The sequence below is a fragment of the Micrasema longulum genome, unplaced genomic scaffold (genome assembly GCF_059751315.1).
Source record: "Micrasema longulum isolate JH-2025_06_02 unplaced genomic scaffold, ASM5975131v1 h1tg000878l, whole genome shotgun sequence".
In the NCBI taxonomy this organism is placed as follows: Eukaryota; Metazoa; Arthropoda; class Insecta; order Trichoptera; family Brachycentridae; genus Micrasema; species Micrasema longulum.
The window spans coordinates 225303-248699 of NW_028278070.1; the positions used below are offsets into that span (position 1 = coordinate 225303).

The 23397-nt window shown below is 30.8% G+C and overlaps 1 protein-coding gene across 1 annotated transcript in view; it reads right to left on the reverse strand.

Moving 5' to 3' along the window:
• Positions 1 to 19035, reverse strand: part of phtm (cytochrome P450 enzyme phantom) — a 33788-nt gene extending 14753 nt beyond the window's left edge. Inside the window, exons 1-2 of the mRNA XM_088231372.1 lie at positions 18775 to 19035; positions 13042 to 13376 (exon numbers count right to left, since the gene is read on the reverse strand). Coding sequence (XP_088087498.1) covers positions 13042 to 13369 — 328 coding nt within the window. The 5' untranslated portion in view covers positions 13370 to 13376; positions 18775 to 19035. The remainder of the gene's footprint in view (positions 1 to 13041; positions 13377 to 18774) is intronic.
• Positions 19036 to 23397: the final 4362 nt, after the last annotated feature.

Here is a 23397-nt window from a genome sequence, read left to right on the forward strand (position 1 = left end):
ACTGGGACTCACTGGCTGACTGACTGGCGGACTGACGTCGACTGAACTGGCTGAACTTTACTGGACTGGGTGTTGACTGCGCCCCCCTGTGGTATCTTTACCATGTTCCTTTGTTCTTCATACTTCCATGGTAAGAACGATGTTAATGACTGTGGAATCATCTCCCATCCACCATCAAAGATGTTACTACATTATCTCTGTTTAAATCACGTGTGAAGAAACATCTCCTTTCTCTTTCTTAATTTCTCCTCTTTTCCTTTTTCCTCTTTTTTCCTTTTTCCCATTGAGTAATAGTTTCGATTTAAGGTAATTTATAAACAAATACGTATATTTCTATTTTTATATATCTTTAGCTTTTTAATATTTTTTTTCGATTGAATATGTTCTGTAACTTGAATAATAAAAATGAAACCTTTATTTTATTTTATTGGTTGGTTAGAAAAAAATTGCCATTTGGCAATAAGCCCGCCAATGTACAGCTTGCTCACCACATACCGCACACCGCATCTGAGGACATAAGTCTCCTTGGCGGTGCCCACATACACGGAAAATTTGCTCGTTGTCAAACGAGAAGAGCTGCCCGAAAGAGCTCTCTGAAATCTGGTAGCCTTAGCATCTTTGTGCTGAAAGAAAGTAATCCAGAAATACATAATATGCACTTCATTGGATTGAGAAGAAAAGCCCGCCAATGTACAAATAAAATTATGAACAAAAAGTTAAATAAGAAAAAATATATAAAATATCCATACAGCTCTCATTTTTTGGTTGGTTCATATAAACCAATGACGTCGTTCAAAGAATTGCGTTTTTATTAAAATATTTTTTTTAATGTTTTCTTATATTTTCAAGGAACTTTGCAGTAAAATTTAATGTTTTAGTTTTTACAGCGCGCAAAAAACATTTTTTGTATCCAATTACCGTAGCTCTGAAGTTCCTCATAGTTTACTATTTATTGTACATATTTTTTTCTTGAATATAACATGACATCGACGATGACGTCAAAAACTTTTTTACAAGAATATGAATTGTTTTTTAAATGTTTGTCGAACTTTTTTGAAGTCATTGCTTTCCTTTTTGTCATTTAAAGTTCATTGATTATAATGTTTAGTAAAAATTGCATATTTTGATTTGTATTCGCACACGAATCATTATATAAACATGAGCAAAACGTTATCTGCTTTGATAAAACTTGTTTTTCGAAATGAAGAATATTTTATACATTTCGTTTTATTAGCTCATTTCTTTGAATATTAAAGTTCATGGCTAAATAAACTGAAAAAAACAATTAGAATAAAATGCATTTGTGATAAGAATCTAATGTTTATCGCAATCATACCCATATCCGATGGTCGTCGGTCACTAAACAGGGTGTTTTTTAAACCCTGACACATCCGAAACCACAATGATCAGTATAGACAAGAAGACATATTTAAACAAATATTTAGAACAAAGAAAATTTAAAAAATAAAATTTAAAAAAAAACTAATGGTCGCTTACTTCTGCAGGGGAGAAGTGAGGGGAGCGTGGCGCAGTACCAGACTCCCTTCTCCCCCTCCTTGTTTCTCCCCTGTAGAAGTAAGTAACCATTTGCTTTTTTGATTTTTGATTTTTTAAAATTTTAAACATTATAAAAAAATATTTTAATGTGCCAATATGTCTTCTTGCTCATGGTGATGATCGTGGTTTTGGATGTGACAGGGTTTAATGAACACCCTGTATAAACAACGATTAAAAAGTAAAACTTTTTAATCTGATACGATATTTTTATAATTTTTTTTGTTTATTTTTCCCTACATATATTTACATAGAAATATTATAACATCAGAAAAATAAATCTTAAAATTAAGCTTTAAAATAAATTGGAAAAAATGCCCACAAAGACATCAGCGTCTGAGCGTGGGCCATTCCGTTTTTAATTATTAATAAGTTTATACATACTAGCGGACCCGACAGACGTTGTCCTACCCGAAAGTTGGTTTGCCTGCTTTAACCTTAGAAAATACATTCATTCATTGATAAGTTTGTACCTGGTACTTGTTTTTTTTTTTTCATTATTAGGGCCTACTACCAAAACTTGATAACATCGGCCAAAAACAAGTTACATTTATAAACATAAGAAAAACATAAACAGACAGGAATAACAATATGGATACAAACAAAAGACAAGAAAAATATAATTACAAGAATAACAACAAAATAACAATTGTAATAATAAACACATATCGAAACCAATAAAAATTTCAACATAAATTGAAATTGAAATAGGCACTAACAGAAAAACCCACCAAAACCTGATAGTGCCTATTTAACAGAAAATAGAAACTTACAGTAAAATTAGAAGGAAGATAGAAGTACTTGTTTATGGTTGAATTCTAAAACATAAAGAATGATTTTTTTTCAAATATGGCATTCTTTTTGCAAACGTCAAACTCCGGTCTTCTCACCAACATAGAAACGTAGGAATACGATTTTTAAAAATGTATTGAATTTAATGTTATTTTGGTTTAGCCAAAAATCCAGTACAAAGAAATAAATGGGTAGAAATTATAAAGAGTTTAAGGAAATAATCTGATTAAGATCCACAAAAAATGAATCCTGGTTGTATAGATTCAAAAACAAACTTTTTTTAGACACTAAAAAACTACATCCTTCAATTTTTTTGTAAATGCATTCTCCTCGAATGAGACCTTAGTAGATCGACGAATAAAACATTTATGCTCAATACTTCTTTTTTACATATAAGATTGAAGATTTTAATATCTACGAACACGCACAGCGCAACAATCTATATTTCTCTGAAAACCGCACGTAAATCGGTTCAGACGTTTAGGAGGAGTTCAGTGACATCACTCGTACAGAGGAATTATAAATATAAATATGGTATGACATAAACGGTCAAACTAAAATTCAAGTGTTTCATGGTATAACAAGAAAATATGTAGGTCTAATAAATGTGTATCTAATAAACAGTTTATTTTTCTATGGATCGAATTACATTTTGCTTTATATATATACATGTATATTATTGATGTAAAATACTACATACATGTAACTAGGTACATAAAAGCTACACAAGTTTTTTAATCAAGGTATACTTAACTTATGAATCTTATCCTATTTTATTTTAAAAGTGATTACTAAATATTATCGGATAAATATAAATTTAATTAAATTGATGTGATGATTGCGATTCAATTTACATTGGAAAAACTAGAGAAGACTTTAATATTACAGTTAAAAAACCCTTAAATGCCAACATAATGTTTATTTTCTGAATTCGCTAGCCATCTGATAGAAATTAATCATAATTTTTATAAAGACACTGGATTAAAAGTTTTTTATGTTGAAAATAAAATATTGAAATAAGACAACTTGGAAATCATTGAAATGAAAAAAAGCGATTAATTAAAAAAAAAAAAACCGAAAAAACAATATTTTATTTAGTCCACTCCTGCCTAGTTTTAAAGATTGTATCGATCTGACTTTACAAATCCCATCATTACTCAAACTAAATGACAAAAAGACCTGGCCTCTTAGCTCCATATGTTCGATGTCACATTTTGTTATCATTGTTAAAATAAAATATTAAAGAATTCATGACTTAATTATAGAAGGTAAAGAAGCTTGTGTAACTTTGAAACCGGTCGGTAAAATAAATAAAAAATAAGTGGTTAAAAAACAAAGTTAATTGAAATTTATTCTATTAAATTAAATAACCACAAAGTTAGAGTTTCAAATATAAATTGTATACCTTTGATTATTTGTTTTTTTTTATTTGTGTTTTTTTGCATACTATAACAATGCTTTATTTCTGAAATTATTTTTGTATGTATTTTGTTAACTAATTAAGGTATAACTAGGTGTTTAAAATTTATTTGTAAAACTGTCTAAAATAAATACATTTGTTAAAAAATATCATATTCAGTTTTTTTTAATTTTCTCAATTAAATCATTCAACCTTGTAAAACTAAAGCTTGAATCAAATTATGTACAACCGTAATAATAAATATATAATAAAAAGCGCATCTAACCGGTCATTGCTTAAATTCCCGCGTTACAGAATCCAGTAAAGCATTTTGAACCAACGTTACCCTAGGTCGTTGAGTCAACGTTCGACAAAAACCGACCTGTGGCCACAGCCTTTCACAATTTTTAATGCAGTCGACAAACGGGAAAGATGACAACAGCGTGTCGGAGATCGCGACGGAAACGCAAAAAAAGCTCTTAAAAGCCGTGGAGCTTTTGACGAGAGCCGTTCAAATAAACTGATATTTTCGTCAATTAATTTTTTATTCATTAATTTTTACTCTCAATGTGCTTTTACATTTATTAGTAATACATTCAAGTGCAACAGTGTAACATTAGTATATACATTATGTTAAAAGTAAGAATAACGCAAGAAAAATTCAAAGAAACAATAATAAGTAAAAATAAAAAATCTACTCTCATAAGTATAGGGGTATACAAAAGATATTTAATACATTTACATACATAAATACACCCTCATATATGCACATATTGCACATGCATATGCACACATACACACACACACACAATGTACACATACATATATATATATATATACATACATACACATACAGATAAATATATGTTTTATTACAGAGAAACTTAAAAATTTAGATTAATTTAAAATTTAGTAAATAAAGAACAATATTAAGAAATGTTATAACTATTCATTTATAACCTTTAGAATACTTAACGTATAAATATATAAAACAGACAAACTATATCAACTTCATCATATTCGTTACCTAGCCGGTGTAGTCTAGGTATTGGTGAATTTTAATAATAATTATGACAGCCAGGAGATTAACAAAATAATGTTAACTGATAATTTAGTTAATTCCGGGACGTCCAACACACCATTTGCTATTTTATATAAATTTAATACATTACTTATGATTTTTCTTTTGTAAAGAGTTGATATATTTAGTGTACACAATAAATAATCGTATTCAATATTTTCAGTGGTTATATATTATTAGGTTTGTAATTGATGAATCTAAAGAATTTACATTGTACTCTTTCTGACTTTCTAATATGAACATTGTAATAAGGTGACCAAATTGTTGAATTAAATTCTAAATTTCTTCTAACTAAGGCAGTAAATAGAACATTGAAGGTAGTTTAGAATAAAAATCTTTTACAGTTTGCTGCAAATACCCGAGACCTTTCATCGCCTTGTTAGTGATGGTATCAATGTAAGGAATAAACGATATTATTTTCATATTTGATCATGGATATAGCGCTGTTTATGTTAAACCAGGGCAGCGATTAAAATAGGAAGTTAAGGACTTCATACCTTTACCGTGACGGTATTGTTGAAGATAAATTCTCCCAAATGGCAATGAAGGTACATTACCGACACTAATATAAAGTCAACTTTGAAAAAAACATCAGTAATTTCAGATAAGTTATGCGAATACGTACTATTTTTTTTTAAATTTCATTGATAAACCCTTACGGGTTAAATACATTTAACAAAATATTTTTATTTTTGAAATTCATATTCTACTGTTAGTGAAAATATTTTTTAAGTCTTTTGTAAAAGTTGTCTGAGTTTATTGTATTTTTTCTGTCCATGGTTTATTAGACTCGACTGTCCTTGTCTCGTTTTAGAAGGTTGAATATGATATTTTTCTGATATTCTCGTATTGTGTCCATGTTTACTACAATTTTGTTTAAGTTCTTTGTCTACAATTACATCAGTGGCTAAATTATGAATACATTTTAAGAATTCTAGTTTTAAGAGTTCAGTTACATTTAATTGCTTGGTTTGTTTAAAAAGTTCTTTAATTGCTGTCAGATAGGGTAGGTTACTAACTTTAATATTTTATTTTGCTGTCTTTGTAGTCTGTTTATGTTTTTTTTGATCTCTTGTTCCCTATACCAGTTACATTTAACATATTTTAGTTTTTACATAGGAATTATAATGTTTTCCGTTTTTGGAACATTGTTTTCGATTTTTAAAAAAAGACTCGATAATGTCACCACTTTGCTAATTAAATTGTTGTTATGAATTGTCCATGTCAATTGTCTGTCTATTGTTAGCCCTAAGTATTTAACAGATTCAATTTCAGTTAGTCGTTAATTTTTTATGTAAGCATCTACTTTTTGACATTTTTTACTAGATGTATCATATTGCATTTTTTTTCATTAAGTGTAAGTAAGTTTGTATTTGTCTATTTAGTCAACATAGTTAGGTCTTCGTTTATGTCTATTGTCTATTGTTTGTCAATACATCTGTTTGATTTTTATAGAATAGTCCAATGTATACATAATATTTTTTCCTTTAAAATTGTACAGTGATAAGTCATTAATATACAAAACATATAATAGTGGACCCAAAACAGATCCTTGTGGTACTCTAAAATTAACTGTTAGTATTTTACTTTTATTTCATTTACAAAGGTATACTGCTTCCGATTTGTTAAGTTTGATTTTAGAAGTTTACTTTCTATTCTATTATTCTCTTATTAAAACAAAAAACATTATTTTACATTAAAAGTTCTTTACACATTGAAATTATCTCATTTGGTTCAAAAGTTATGATGTTCCGGAAATCGCCCAATCACAAAATCTTATTTCCTGAACATTTCGTTCAATGTCACATCCGTTATTTTATCCTTTAAGGTACGGATATGTTTATACCCAATAAACACAAAGCAGCTTCTGTGGTGTGGCTAAAACGCTTGACTTATGCACGGATGGCTCCGGGTTCAATTCCCGACGACAACACAAAAATAAAAATGTACCCCTCGGTACGCATATCTACACATCAAAAATGATCAAAAAATAGTTCTAATGTGCGTTTTTTTTATTACGATTTATTTAATTTTTTAATCGTTCTAGGTTAGTACTTTTTTTCTTAAAAGTCAATTAAAAATATGAGAAAAAAATAAACGAATTTTGAAGTCGAATTGAATTCTAAAATTTCTGTCATTTTTGAAAACTAATGCCTAGATGTACAGATAATGTGGCTAGACTCTGCACTATTAACATACAAGGTGTTCTTTAAACCCTGTCATATCCAAAACCACAATGATCGGTATGGGCAAGAAGACATATTAGCATATTAAAAAAAATATTTAGAACAAAAAATTTTTTTAAAAGTAAAATATTTCAAAAACAAATGGTTGCTCACATCTGCAGGGGAGAAGTGAATAGAGCATGGCGCAGTATCAGATTCCCCCCCCCCGCCTCATTTCTTCCCTGTAGTATTAAGAAACCATTTGCTTTTTTCGATATTTTAAAAAAAAAAAAATATTCGTTCTAAAAAAATATTTTTATGTGCCAATATGTCTTCTTGTTCATACTGATCATTGTGGTTCCGGATGTGACGGGGTTTAAAAAACACCCTGTATAAGAGCATCTAGGCGTAAATATTATTCCTGGCGTTGCTACTATTAAAAATAAACTTGTTTTACTATAAATATCTTCGTGAGTGTACGTATAGAGACATTAAAAGAGCCAGCATTGTAATCGTTAGGTAGATAAATACAGACGAAAATTAAGCATACGTTCTTCGTGATTGTCAAAAGTTATATAAAATCATGTTTAAGCAAGCATATTTTGCTTGAATCGGGATTCACTAGAGTTTATAATGGCTTTAAAGTGGCCACTTTTTATCAGAGAAGCCTATTTAAAATATAAATTGGAACTATTTCAAATTTTAATTAAGTAAGGAACCCGGACTAAATTTTCGGGGTCTTTCATTGGTTAGATTCAATCACATGACGTTAAGCTGACAAGTCAGTAAAATATACCGAGGTAGATAGAGATAGTACAGAAGTTAAGTATACCGTCTCGGTATTTATCGATGTAGTAGCCTTTATAATCGCGGCCCTGAACCCCAGACGAGGGTTTTTGATTCGATGGCTACTCCCGCCGACCGCCTTGTTGGGCATTGGTAGTGCAAAATGATTCAAGTTCCTTGTTCGATTCCTGAAAAAGCCGATGTTTTTATTTTTTTAACGAAATACTTGAGTTCTTTCTCAATTTACTCAAATAATTGAATTTTCAGACTATTTCCTTTAAGTCGTAAATAAATTGTGCTAGAAAAATGGAAATCAAGTTGTGGTAAAGTGGGATTTGCGCCTCGGACCTTCGGTCCGTGAGTTCACAATACTACCACAGGACCACAACTCGGTTCGATTCGATATAAAATATTGTTTAAAAAATTGAAATCAACCTACAATATTTCATTGTCCTTGGACTGGAACCTGAAGCAGAAGACTGATCACCTTACCTTTGTGTAACAAATGGTTAAGATACGCTGCATTTGGTGTACCAATGCAGCGCCCTATGCACCACTGCGTTCTGTGGCTACGTATTTCAACAATATTTTGATTGTGTTCAAATATTTGTACCCTTAGATTTAGCCCTACGATTAATTACGTATTATAAGGAAATGTGTTTGCCATTGTTGAATGGACTGAATAAGTCCGTTTATAAATAAAAATAAGTAATTACATATTAATTTGTCAATCTCGTGGTGTAGTGGTCAGCAAAAATTATTGAGAAGAAAATAAATCAGCCATTCAAAATATTTTGTTTGCTTTTATACTACATTGATTACAAGCCTTCAAAATGGAATGCCAAGTAGATGAATGTGATCATTTTTGACACCTCTTTCTGTTCGCGTTAAATCGAGGGAATAAAGCCGCCGGACCAGTTCGCTATACTTGCGTAGTGTACGGTGAATACGATATGAATTATTGAATAATTTGTGGTAAAATAATAAAGGAGAATGCATTATTGACTAATTTGTTGCATTTTTCTGCTGTGTCCTCGCTTTTTCTTCATTTGGAAAAAAAAACGGATACAATTAATACGTAGATAGAAATAAAGTCATGACTAAACACCAAAAAATTTTTTCAACGAAAAAAAAAATCCGTAAAATAAAACAATTATTTTATAAATATACACACATTTTATGTTAATTTTCAGCAGAATGCAAAATAAAAACATAACGTTGATTAAAAAGAGAAAAACTGCATTCTATAAACCATGTTAGGTAGCTTTATAAGAAGATCCAAAAAAAATACCCACACATCGTCAAGTAAGAGTAACAGTGATCTACGTCCTTTTTTTACATTTCTTTACTTATCATTAAATAAATGTAACAGTTCAAACATAAGACATACATTTTAGCCAAAATGAAAATGCAGAAAAAAACTCTTAATAATAATTTCAAATTAACATGTATGTACTTTTTCTCATAATATATTTTTTAAGCTTTAGAGGAGTTTTTTGGAGTCGGAATCAATGCCTAGTAGCTTAATTCTTTTACGCCAGCCAAAATATTTCAATTTAAAAAATAATGTTATCACTTTTTTCAACACAGTGGTCGGAATATAGAATCTGGCTAGGCATTTATAAATTTAAAAAAATATTTTAAATGCATAGTAATCATATTACGAAACGTATTCGAAAGATCCGACATTCAGAAAATTATTTTTAATGTTACTTGGAAAATCCGAAGGGTAGGGAATGCGCAGGAATGTCCAATCACAGAAGTGAATATCAGGCTTGAAAAATCTTAGTTTAAAAAAAAAAAAAGTGTCTACAGGGTGGATGCATTCACCCCATTTCGAGCGATGGCTGCAGATACTGAGACAGCCACAAGAACATAATATAAGAGAGTTTATTTTATTTTATCTCATTTATTCAAAAAATTATTCAATTATGTATATTATTTATTTTTTCCATATGAATTTATTGTTTTTGTTTTGTATTTTAGTTTTAATTTTCCTAAAAGTTTGATAATACATTTTACATGTCACGTCAGTTATTTCTACATAATTATATGAAAATGAAATATGTTTTTGTTTTATATAGTAGAATCAGCTTTACACTATTTAGCCATTTTACTGGAATAAAAATTATTATTTATCATATTTTTTGTTAAATTAAATAATAAAATAAATAAAGTTCTTGTATGATTTCTCCTCTTAAAACGGTTTCGAAAATATGACCATAATAAATCGCGATTTTTAACATTTTTAGCACACTTTAAACATTTTTAAAGTGTCATAAGCTTCAAAGATCATCATGTCAATAAAACAGTTTCTTATTTATTTCATTTTATTTAAACCAACGGACAGGTTATTAAATAAACGGTTATAGATTGGTATTTAAGCAATAAATTATTAAATATATTCAAAATATGCTCAAAAGAACATTAAACAAACAGTAAACCACAAATGATAATAATTTTTTTAGAAAGGCAAGAAATTGCCTTGTCGGTGAGATTCGTTTGTCGAAAATTGAGCTAAATCTTGTCCGTGATATATCTTTAAATAATTTTAAAAAACTATAATATTTTCGAAATGTGTTTTTCGTTAACGCTATATTTCATTAAATTTTTTTCCTATAATGCTGAGGTCTGTACACATTTTTTGTGAATATCTCACAACAAAGTAAGATGGACAATATTAATTTTGGAATTGAGCGAATCAAATATTGCGAAAGAGTTTTTGGACGTAGGTCATCTTAACCCAACGTGGCGAAATATAATCAAAGATATTAATGGCTGTCATTAATTTCAGTATCACGTGAATACAGGATGGTGTTTGAAAATAATTAAGGATATTCTAGGTAATCAATTTTTTTAGCCATACAAAGAACCGCAAACGAAAAATATGTTGTGACTTAAAACACGTCAGAGAAGGGTTTGATTAATAAGGTATGGAAAATTCCAAGATTTTAATATTTTTACTGAGCGAGTGTTGTGTAGGTCAGACGCAACAAATAACGAACAATTCTTTTATAATCTGCCTTAACCTTGTTCCGCAAAACGAAAAAATCGGCCATGCCAGGTATAATTCTTTTCAATGATGACCATTGAATTAATATCGTGTCGCAATCAGAACTACATAAAATACATTTAAATTAGGGTTTTTTGAACGGTATATTTAGTTTTAGGCTTAAACATATATAAATCATTAAGGGACATTAAAAAAATAGGGCATAATTATTTTATTTATTTTTTATTTTGAATCTTAAAATAGGGCCCAAATAAACATATTTTTATGTGTGCTCTATTAATAGCGATGTACACATTTTTCATTTATTAGTTGTTTAACACCAATTTCTTAACCTTCTGCTTGAATTCATTTAAAAAAAAAAAAAAAAAATGTTTTTTTCCATATATTTTTTTTCAGCCTGTGTTCTTTAAACCCCATAACATCCGAAACCACGATGATCAGTTTGAGCAAGAAGACATATTTGAACATTAAAATATTTTTTTAAAACGAATAAAATTTACATAGATAAAATATATTTAAAAAAAGGTTGCTTACATCTGTAGGGGAGAAACGCGGAGTGAGGGAGAGGGAGGAGGGAGTCTAATATAGCGTCAACCGATCGGCGGCGCCCCCTCGCTTCTCCTCTGCAGAAGTAAGCAACCATTTGTTTTTTTAAATATTTTACTTTTAAAAAAGTTATTTGTTCTAAATATTTTTTTAAATATGCTAATATGTCTTCTTGTCCATAATGGTCATCGTAGTTTCGAATGTTACAGGGTTTAAAGAATACCCGGTATAAAATTGAATTTTGTGACTTCGCCTTTTTTCTAAATGGAAGTATGATTTTTAACTTTTCTCTGGTATTGTGATCATGTTCACGTTGGCTTTATTATTATTATTATTATTATTATGGATAACTTTTACAGCGCCATTTTTGTAATATTATACATTAAGGCCGCTTTACAAAGTGATTCTGTAGAAGACTAACTAACTAACTAACCATCACGCCATTTCCCCGGAGGGGTAGGCAGAGAGGATAGAACGCCACACCACTCTGTCCTGGCACACTTCCTTTGCTTCCTTCACATTCATACATCTTCTCATGCACGCACGTCGATTATTCCGACTTTTCACATGACCACTTTCAAGAATTTGTTGTACTTGATCATGCCATGTCTTTTTCGGCCTTCCTCGACTTCTACAACCAGACACATTCGCATCATAAATCTTTTTAGCCGTTCTTTCATCATTCATTCGCTCCACATGACCGAACCATCGCAAAAGACCTTTCTTAATTTTGTCAATAATGCTTAACTCAGCCTTGCATTCTGCTCTAATTTCGACATTAGGGCACCTACCATGCATTGTTTTTCCGCACATTCGCCTGAGAGATCGGATTCTGTAGAAGAATAAATTTAATGAAGTTAGTTTTCACCCTTCAAACCTAGGACTTTGCAGCTAAGCAGAGGGCCAGAGTAACAGGCTATTAGGCAGGGGGCGAGTGTTCTCACGCCCTTAGGTTTAACCAAAGGTCGACCGAAGTAGCGACCTTTTTTACGATATAATGCATCACATTCACATAGAACGTGTATATGTGTTTCATCATCTGCACTAAAGAACCTGCATCTAGAATTAATATTATTTGACTGATTTATAAAGCGCCATTTTTGTGAAAAATCACCTCAAGGGCGCTTTAAAATTGTATACCTAAACTTACATTCTAACTAAACTAAGGTGACATATTATATTTTCAGATTTAAAATTGAGGGTATATTGAGGACAGTCTAAAGAAGTGGGATTTTAGATGGAATCTGAACTGACAGGAACTGTCGATGATTCGTAAGTTTGAAGGCAATCGGTTCCAGGCAGAGGGGCCGGCAACGGCAAAAGCACGATCTCCAAATTTAGTGTTGGGGGAGTGCCGGATTTCGACAAGTTTTCCTCTGCCTGAATCAAATGCTGACCTAAGAGTAGATTTTTTTTTGACATGTATTTTCTCTAATACAAAGATCCGATGGGTATTTTGGAGCCATTTCATGAAGGGATTTTAATACTGTTTAGAAAAGCTTGTATTTTATTCTCTCTGGGCTTTTTAACCAGTGCAAATCTCGAAGATGTTGTGAGATGTGAGAATATTTTTTTACTATCGTTATAAGCCTTGCTGCTGCTTTAAAAACAGATTGAAGTTTATTAGTTTGATATTTCAGGAGATTCTTGTATAAAAAGAACTCAACAACGTTAGTAAATCAATATCAATAATTATTTTTTTTACCATATCCTTCCATGATTCCATGCGTCAAATAAAGGGGGGCTCGTCCTGAAAAAACATCCTTCGCAAACGCCTCTCTGATCAATTTCGGGTCGGTGAGGAGTACCGTCCTCAAAGACCCCAGGAAGAGTTCGCAGGCTCCTTTGGATCCGTATTTCTTGGCGATACCGGCCAAGGACTTGTGAGGAGAAGTGGCATCCAGAGAGTGCAGAGACCCCAGAAGCGGCAGCCCCAGAGGGCCTGGGGGACCCAGGGGACGACGTCGGGAGAAAAACCAGGATATTGTCATGGTCAGAAAGGTCAGAAATAATATCCCGAGTGATTCAATCATTGTGAATCTGTAAAGAAAAACATTTATTTATTTATTCATATTTTACTCTTACAAACTATAAACAATAATAAAAATAATGTGACCTCACTGGGGTTACCCGTGCCGAGGACACTTAACAATAAACTTTTTTAAATATTTTTACATTTAAGAATAAACAAAGAAGACTAACTTAATAAACAGAGATAGTTAACAAAATAATCAGACTGTTTTAATAACTAGGTATATTTGTACATCTATATTATTTATATTACAAAACGCACAATGAAAATAACAAAAACCGAACATGAGCTATTCACTTGTGGAGCAGTTGATTCAATATTGGTATGGGCGAATGAGACAATCCATTTTACGTCTACCTAGCTCCACTATCTATTTTTTTATAGCCTTTTTAAACATTTTCTCGTTACTAATAGTTTTTATAGATAGTGGAAGTAGGTTAAAGATTTTGATTGAATAATACTCAAAATCCCTTTGTCCGAAAGTGGAATTAGTTTGTATTTGTTTAAGTTGTCTTTGAGTTGAGGATCTAGTGACTATATTATTTGTATGTGATGTATTATAGGGGTTATGTCTTTAATTGAATTAATTGCACGGGACGATTTCACGTATATTTTTTTACACTACCCACATAATTCCAAAACATGATTAAATTTTTTATTGTGTTTAATTTTAATTGAATTTCAAGTTTTTTTTCAATGTATTAATACCTTCTTATTGAAAATCAATAAAAAAACAACACAAAGAGATAGTCAAGTTTGAATAATTACACATAAAAAAATTATTCATGATAATAAATACATGAACAAACACAATTAAAAATTGGATTAATAAAATTACATCGTCAGTTCCATACCCTGTTTCTTGCATGTCGTCATTTGATTCATAATAAGCCTTTTTCTGAAGTACTCCTTTTATGTGAGCTTTGAATTTATTATTAGTCATATTTAGGACATTGTCGGGTAATCTGTTGTAGAAACGTACACACCGTGCTCCACAAACAATGTGCTAACCTTACTTATTTTTAATAGGGAAATATCACTTTTTTTTTCTTTTTAAAGTAATAAAGGCCTATGAAATACCGTCCAGTAAAAAAAAAATGCTAATTATTAGTAGCATCAAAAATATTTTTAAATTTGAAATTTTGATTTTGAATTTCCGCAAAAATGGCTATTCCATTGACCACGCCCTTAATACGTAACGACTTATGTTTATTTGTTCCTGCCCATTCAAATTTGTTAAGAACATAATCACGAATCTTGACGTCACAACTGCCAAGGCAATGTATTTTTATTAAATTTCTTTTTTTTATGTATGAAAACATTTTTCCACAATATCCATATTGATTTTGAAATTCTATATCCATTTCATATATTTAATCGGTATTTGTTGGATGTGATATTTTTCTATTGTATAAATACTTATTTATCTTTATTTCTAGTATTATAACTATGTGTATCGCTGTTTTTGGGAAAGAGATATATATTTTTACGCACATACATAATGTTGTCATAAATATATTGATTACACACTGTCACAATGTTTATTTCTTTAGAAAGTTTTGTATTAGTAAGTTTTAAAAGTAACAAATTGAATAAATAGAACACATAAACTTTAAATTGGCAGTTAAAACTTTTTTACGCCACGTAAATTTGTACCTTCAAGGGGCTGTTTACATGTGAACAATATAATATTGTTTTGTCCCAGGACTTGACCCTTCTCCACGTGTAAACAGCAATTTGCATTTGAAGGATTAAACATTGCCCCAAGACATCGCCGCTGAGACAGACGGGCAGGCTTTCTCCGCGAAACAATTTTTACCACCACCATCGCCCGCAGCCAACGTGTCGCTCCCAAAAAAAATTCTGCCCAAAATGGCCGCAGAAAACCATCCTTGATATTTATTTTATTTTTCAACAATCGCAATACATCTTGGGATAAAATGAATAATACATTTCGCGAATTCGCTAGTAATAAACGCCGTCGTGTATTCATTTTCGCAGCGCTCAAATGTAAACTGCGGCAGTAATTTTCGTATTCTTCTGTCCTGTGCGGTCGAGGCTTTTAACGGAGCTGTGACATGACAATATTGTCATCTCTTTTGTATTGTCCACATGTAAATGGTCTTTAGAGGATAAACCATGGGCGTCATATTGAACGAAATATCTGCGCTGGGCGCGTAATACCTGTAATGTGACAAAATGGAAATTACACCGGAGAGTGAAAAAACTGATTTATAAGCAAGGAAATGAAGGAAAACTGCCAATTTTTTTGAATAAATGTATGGCTAATAACGTATTTTTGTAAACAATATTTTTTTGTATTTGAATAGATACATTTAGAAATACATATTTATAATTTAAAATGTTACATTGAAGGTATTGTTCATTCTTAAAAATGACACATTATGAGTTTTTGCATTGACAACTAATCGTATTGAATTAATTTACCATCTTCTCTGTTTATTTAATAAGGAAAATAAAAGGTGACTTTAATTTTGTTAAAGCCTTAATTACAAGTTACGTGAATTGTGTAAATAAAAACCGTTTTGACAGTTATATAGGTATATTTGGAGATGCAAAGAAAATTTCTTACACAAAATCTTATAAAGTACTAAATAAAACTACTACCAAATAATTAATATTGAATGTTTTTTTTTGTCTTGGTGGGGTAAGGCATCGAAGAAAGGGTGGTGGTCTTTTTCCATAGCCGATTTCATATCTTGTAGATGCTTGAATTTTTCTTCTGATATTAGAAGCTAGACTTTATATAAATTCTCGGAGTAAATAATCATGTTTTGACTATCGCGGCGACTCGGTAATATCTCCAAATCGGAAGAATAATTCAATTAAAAATACACATAACTATCCGGCGAATATTTAAATTGTCTTATCATATTTTAATTTATTTATTTGGATAACCAACAGCTATAATTACCTTATATATAACACAACAAATAACAAATTAGCCAATTACAGGTTTTCACAAGTAGCATCACAATAAGTTAAAAAGATTCTCGAACATAAAATGAATAATAATTTAATGTAAATTCAAAAGAAAAGTAAAAATACTACGAATTATTTCGAAAGCAAACGCCGTACGTCATTAAGATTATTTGCAAATAAATATATGTTAAATGATTTATTTATTACATTAAAATTATTAAAAGTTCGCCATAAATACGAATTTTGCCTATAATTAGATGAAACAAGAGGTATGTGAAGAATAAGGTTATTTCTCAAAACTTTGGAAGGAACATTGATTTGAAAGTTTGCATGTAGTTCCGGACAGTCGATTGAACCAGAGGCAATTTTTAGTAAATAAATTATATCCGCTATTTCACGACGTTTTTGCAGAGGCAATATGTGATGTTTATCAAATATACGAATATACTGATGGGATTTAAACTCAAGTTTCAACCAGAAACACATGAACTTTACGATTTTTTTAATAATATTTTCAATGCGTGATATCTGCATATTGTACATAGGATTCCATATTTGTGATGCATATTCTAAGTTGCTTCGCACTAATGTACAGGAAAGGATTTTAAGTGTCTTTGCCATAGTAAACGACGTAGAGCTACGCATAACAAAGCCAAGCGCACGCGATGACTTTTTTATGATGTTGTCAACATGGGCGTCGAAAAGTAATTCACTATCATGGAAGACACCTAGATCCGTTACACATAATGAGCGTTGGAGGTTTTGACCCTTAAGCACAAAGTTAGTGGGTAAAAATTTTACTTTGCGACTAAATGTAATAACCGAACACTTAGAAGGATTAAGGTCCAAGCAGTTGGAGTTGCATATGTCGACAACTACAGGATCCCCGGCCCAATTGATGTATTTTTTAAAACTTATATCAAAATACCTCCAATCTGAAGAGCCATGTGGTCGAAGGAACTTACAGTTGTTAATATAAAGGCTCCAATGTGACGATTGTGCACTTTGGATTTTGGAAAAATCGTCACATATGTGATCGTTCTATTTCAAAAACATCGAAACTTTCGAACTAAATTATTTAATTTCAGTTTATAAAGAACTTTCAATGAAAAACAATTATTATTTTTATAATAAAAATACATATTAAAATAGCATATCTGGAACTATTTATTTTTTTGCGGCTAAACAAAGTGGACTCCAGATTTTTATTTCAACTTAAAAAGCGTTTTTATGACAAAGGTGGACTTCAGTGGGTGTTTTATTTACGTTTTAAATAATTTAAATAATTTCTGCATTTTTAACTTCGAAATGGCAAAAAGTGGACTCCCATGGTTTATCCTCTAAGGTATAAAAATACATATTACGTAGGCACACTTTTCTTCTTACACTTTTCCGTAAAACATTTCGCGAAAAAGAATACATTAGTTAAACAATTGCAGTGAGTATCATTATTAAATGTATAAACTAATTTATATAACACCATTAAGATGACCAGAGAAATCGGCAAAATAATTGTTTAATACCAAAAACATTACAGCAGAAGTAAATGAGGAACGGGAAAGCGCTAAAATTATTTTTTCTAAATTATGTAACGTCGTTTTATAAATGGTTATTAATAGAAAAGGTCGGCATAAAAATTTTAATGGACAAAAATAAAATACGTGGGTCTTATTATTGTATTAATTAGGTCCCGTGTGTGTGTGTCCCATTGCATAATAAACCGGGTTGTGGTCCTGTGGTAGTATTGTGGACTCACGGACCATAGGTCCCAGGTTCAAATCTCACTCTACTACAACTTGATTTCAATTTTTCCAGCACAAGTTATTTACGACATTTAAGAAAAAGTCTGAAAATTTAAATATTTTTGCAAATAATAAAGACTAGTATTTCTCTTTTCCTTTCAAATTTTTTTTAAATATAATGTGTCCGGGCGAATGAAACAGAACCAGAACCCTGAACGAATGTTTTTAACTCGATGGCTACTCTAAAAGCCTTGAAAGGGAAATCAAGTGAAGGTAAGTCCATTTTGCAGTGTAGTGGTTGACGCGTTCGCATACCATGCCTGGGGTTTTAAGGGTCAATTCCTGCAGGGAGGACGCGACATTTGTTTTTTAAAGGCGGTTCTAAACTGCAAAATTTAATTTTTCCTAGACTCGCACCTGAAGTGTAAGACTGATCACCTTACATTCCAAGTAAAAAAATTAAATGTCTCGTGTAATTTTAGTACCAATACAGTGCCCTATGCGCCTATGTGAGCGGATAGGGAAATGATGATGATGATAACCATAATTATTATCTGTGGACAATTTTATTAAGATCTTTATTTATGTAGCAAGTATGTATATATGTAGGTACTAAATACATTATTAAAAAAAAAACAAAATGAAAAAGTATTGTCCTTGGCACTGCATTTTTTAAACACTGGTAACACAAAATGGCCGTGTTTCTATGGTCAACACTTACCTATTATATTGTTGCCGACTTCAGTCTGATCCGCCCGTAACCTCAAACGTCAAAAATAACAAATGATCTGTCTGGTTTTACATTAACAAATAGTTGATCGAATGAAAATCAAGATTTAAACGTCGTGAATCGTTAATTTTAAATGTTTCGTATCGTGTAGTGATGTTTTTAATTGTTTTTGTCTATTTTTCTTTACAGTTATACTTAACTCGGATAAAAACAGTGGAGCGGGCTTGCGCCTGCGCGTACGGAACTGAACAGAAATCGCATAGAAACCAAGCCATACGGAATTTTTATCTGGAATGGGTCGTTTATTTTAGAATATGTAATTAATATATTCCTGCGATTTAATGTGGATACGTGATTTAAAATTAGGGTTGCTTCTCAAAGACGTTTCTCAATCAAATAATAACTAAATTTGGAGAAATAAAACTTACTTAAAGCAAAAATGTAAAGTGAGTGTATCAAAAAAACAAAGTATGAGTTTTATTTCTCCAAATTTAATCAAAAATGATACACAAAGTGTATGTGTATGCGCATGGGTGTATGTACGTGTCTGTGTATGTACATGTGTATATATGTGTATATATATATGTGTGTATATATGTGTATGTCTGTATGTATATGAATCAAAATGTGTATCCGAATAAGTTTATATTTTGTTTGTCTGTGCTCTATATTAATTTGTTAACTATTATAATATATTAAAATGTAATTGCCTAGCTTGGAACGGTGTTTGTACCCTTGTTAGCTGGGCAAAGTGAACATGGAATTATATTATGATAAAAAGTGTGAATAAATAAATTTAAAAAAAAAAAAAAAGTTTTTGCAGAAAATATTAAAAATAAAATAATAACTACTTCATTTGAAAATTTAGTATTCGAGTTCATCGTATGGTTTGTTAATCTTTTTTAAACAATTAAATTATGATCATCTCACGACTTATCTTTGTCGCAAACCATTGAACGTTTTTTTCTTTATCTCGTTTTATTTTTACAAATTATTGATAACTTTAAACAAACAAGACATTATCTATAATAACTTTTATTTGAAGAATTCACCGACGTATGGGAGCGAAGTATGGACTTGGAAAAACAGGGATGAAAGTAGGCTGAATGCTGTCGAAATGCGATCTCTCGGGCGAATGTGTGGTAGAACTATGTACGATAGATGCACAAATGTTGAGATCCGTACATTATTCAAAGCTGAGATAAGCATTATCGACAACATCAAAAATGGAGCTCTGCGTTGGTTTGGACATGTAGAGCGAATGGACAAAGAAAGAACGGCTAAAAGTATTTACGATGCAAATGTCGATGGATTCAGAAATAGAAGAAGACCGAAAAAGACATGGCATGACCAAATCCAACAAATACTTGAAGATGGACATGTCAAAAGTCGGAATAATCGGCGCGCGTCCATGAGATGATGTATGAATGTAGAGGAAGCGAGATATGTATGCAAAGATAGAGTGATGTGTCGTTCTATCCTCTCTGCCTACCCTTACGGGGAAACAGCGTGATGATTTGTTGTTGTAAAGAAATCACTAAGAATATTTTAAAAAAAACACCGTAATAATTATTATAACTAGCTTACATTGGAAGAAATAATACCAATTTTATATGAAATCTTCACAGTTTATTGTTAACTGTCCTCCGTACGGGTAACCCCAGTGAGGGCACATTGTTTTTATTATTGTTTATATTGTGAAAAAAATTACCAAAAATTGAACTTTTAATACGTGCTATTCGTGTACTGCAGCAACATTAGATGGGTCTGCATTTCTTGCATTTTAGATAAATAATAATAAATATATTACACTACACCTTTTTGACACCTATCTACCTCACGCGATCATTTTTTATGTACGTGGAAAGCTCTGCCTATAGGTTAGATGGTGATTTCAAAAATATGTTAAGCCCCACCGACCTCAAAGATAATTATTGTTTAACATCAGTGACATTTTTCAAAAATACGATTATATTTTTTTATAAACAAGGGTCATCCGGAGAGTAGTGCCCGTTTGGAAATATAAAAAAATCTAGTATTCTAGCTCATGTCATATGTAATATATTATTTTTCTCTTTACTGTGTAACATGTTCTCTCATTATATTTGTGAAAAACTTTAACTGGATGTACGTCCTATTTTTTATATTTTGTGTTCTTATATAACAACTGTGGTTTTTCCTTAATAAATAAAAAAAATAAAAATTATAAACAAATCGTGGTTATACAAGTAAAAGTGACTATTTGCAAAAATGACGAAGTTGATATTATTGACTTTTTGACATGGTATTAGCATAATGCTTCACTGGTAAAAATGCCAAGTTGATCCGACATTCTAAAAAGAATTTTAATTTGTAAAATAAGTGACTATTTAATAGAAGCTCACAGATTTTTTTGACAAGTAAAACTGACCAACACATAGTCACTTTTATTAGTAAATTTAAGATCCAAAGAATTGACCAAGTAACAGTTTGTCAATTTTACTTGTAGGTGACGTCACTAGTGAAGAGTTAGTTAGAGTTAGTAGTTCGTAAGTTAGTATACGTTTTGTATTTGACAGATACGGTTTTTTTAAGAAAAAGTTCATTAATAAAATTTATTCTTTAGATTATTACGTAACACTTCTTAATTATTTGTTCATTGTTATTTATTTAGTATTTCTGTGTTTATTTAACCTTTGTAAATTAAAAAAAATGGATTACTGAAATAAAAAATTCCAAAAACATAATTTATAGTTATAAAATAAAATACTACCTCCCTCAATGAACAAAACAAAAATGATTATCTGCCAAATTGCAAGACAAATTTTACAGATACATTGACTAAGTTTTTCAATTGATTTTTTTTACGTAAAAGTGATCATGTTTTTTGTATATGTTTACACTTGACATTCAAATTGAAAGTACCGTACATATAAAGTAAAATTACCAACCACCTACTTGAAAAATATGATCTTTGAGAAGCAATTGAACTCTAGAAAAGCGCTAAAATGGCTCCCCTGAACATGATTGATTTTGTCACTTGGTCAATTTCTCTTGAATGCTCACAAAATATGAATGTTTTATTTGTAAAGAACGTGCCTTAAACTACTTCTTTACATAGTCACCTACCAAATTGAAGCATTTGTCGTAACGTGTGACGAGTTTTTGAATCCCAGCGTCATATTCTTCCACCGCCAGTGTATTGAGATACGTGGTCACAGCTGCTTTCAGCTCTTTATCACTTTTTTTTTTTCCTCGTCGTTATTTTGTTTTCATTTTTATTAGATATGAACTGAACTCGGCAAAGCTTTGCTATTGCTAGATTTGAGTACATACTCGTTTATAGATTAAATGAACGCAATCGAAAGTTTGATATCAATTATTGTATTTACTCCAAATAAGATATGTACGTATATATTATTATTTTTGTGTTTCGGCTTACATTAATTGCAAGGACGGAGAATTTAGATAAATAGGTATTCGAACATTGTTTTCCTGTCACTGTCTTGCAGATGCCTCCCAGATACTGTGCGAAAAAGACAACTGCATGTCAGACCTTTTGTAAGAATCGACCAAATCAATAATTAATTTTCAAATACAGAATTCTTTTTGAAAATGTCAAACTCTGCTCTACTTACCAACAGTGGCGCATTTTGTGTAAGATTCTTAGAGTATATGTTTACTCGTACACTCTAAGGTAAGAATCCGTTTTTCAAAGATGTACCAAATGTCAGTTAATTGTTTTTAAGCATAACTAAAAATGCATTAAAAGTAAGTTGATATGTAGAAATTAAGAAATTGTAAGGAAATAATCAATTTAGTATCCATTGAAAATAAATAATGTTTGTAAACGTCAAAATACAAACTTTTTAATAAACACAAAAAAAATCATTCTCCGAATTTTCCATTATATGCATTTTCATCATCATCATCAATCCCTTCGCACCGAATGGTGCATAAGGCACTGCATTGGTATACCAATCGTTGCGTATCTTGATAAAAAAAATACATAGAGGTAAAATGATCAGTCTTACGCTTGTGTTACCAGTCAATGGACTATGAAATATTCTAGTGTGAAAACACCTTTTTAAATAAATATTTCAAATCAATCATATCGGAAATTTAACCCGAAACCTCTTGCATGGTAGACAAACGCGCTAACCATTACACCACGAGGCCGACATTTTAGTCGAATGCAACTCTGGAAAATCTATGAAAAACACATATATGCTTCTTACTTTTTTTCAACTCAACATATTTAATATGTAATTAACCTTGAAGACGTAAATTATATATATATTTTTTAAAACCGCATGTAAATCTGTCAAGCCGTTTTCGGGTTTTTGCGCGACTAATAACAGCGATTTATTTTTACATTTAAAAATTGTCTTACGAATACAGCCATTAAAAGAGACTTATACATTTATGTAGTTATGCTAAATAATTCCCGTATATCTTTTTTTTTTACCTAAACAGATTTTGAATAAATTTAGTTTTACTAAGAATTAAACGTTTTTAGGGTTCAATGGTAGTAACTATTATTTGTTAAGGAATACGTTTTCAATTATAATATGTTGGTGAACAACAGACGTGAAAAATTTAATGAAGCCTAAAAACCACGTGTTAACATAACGT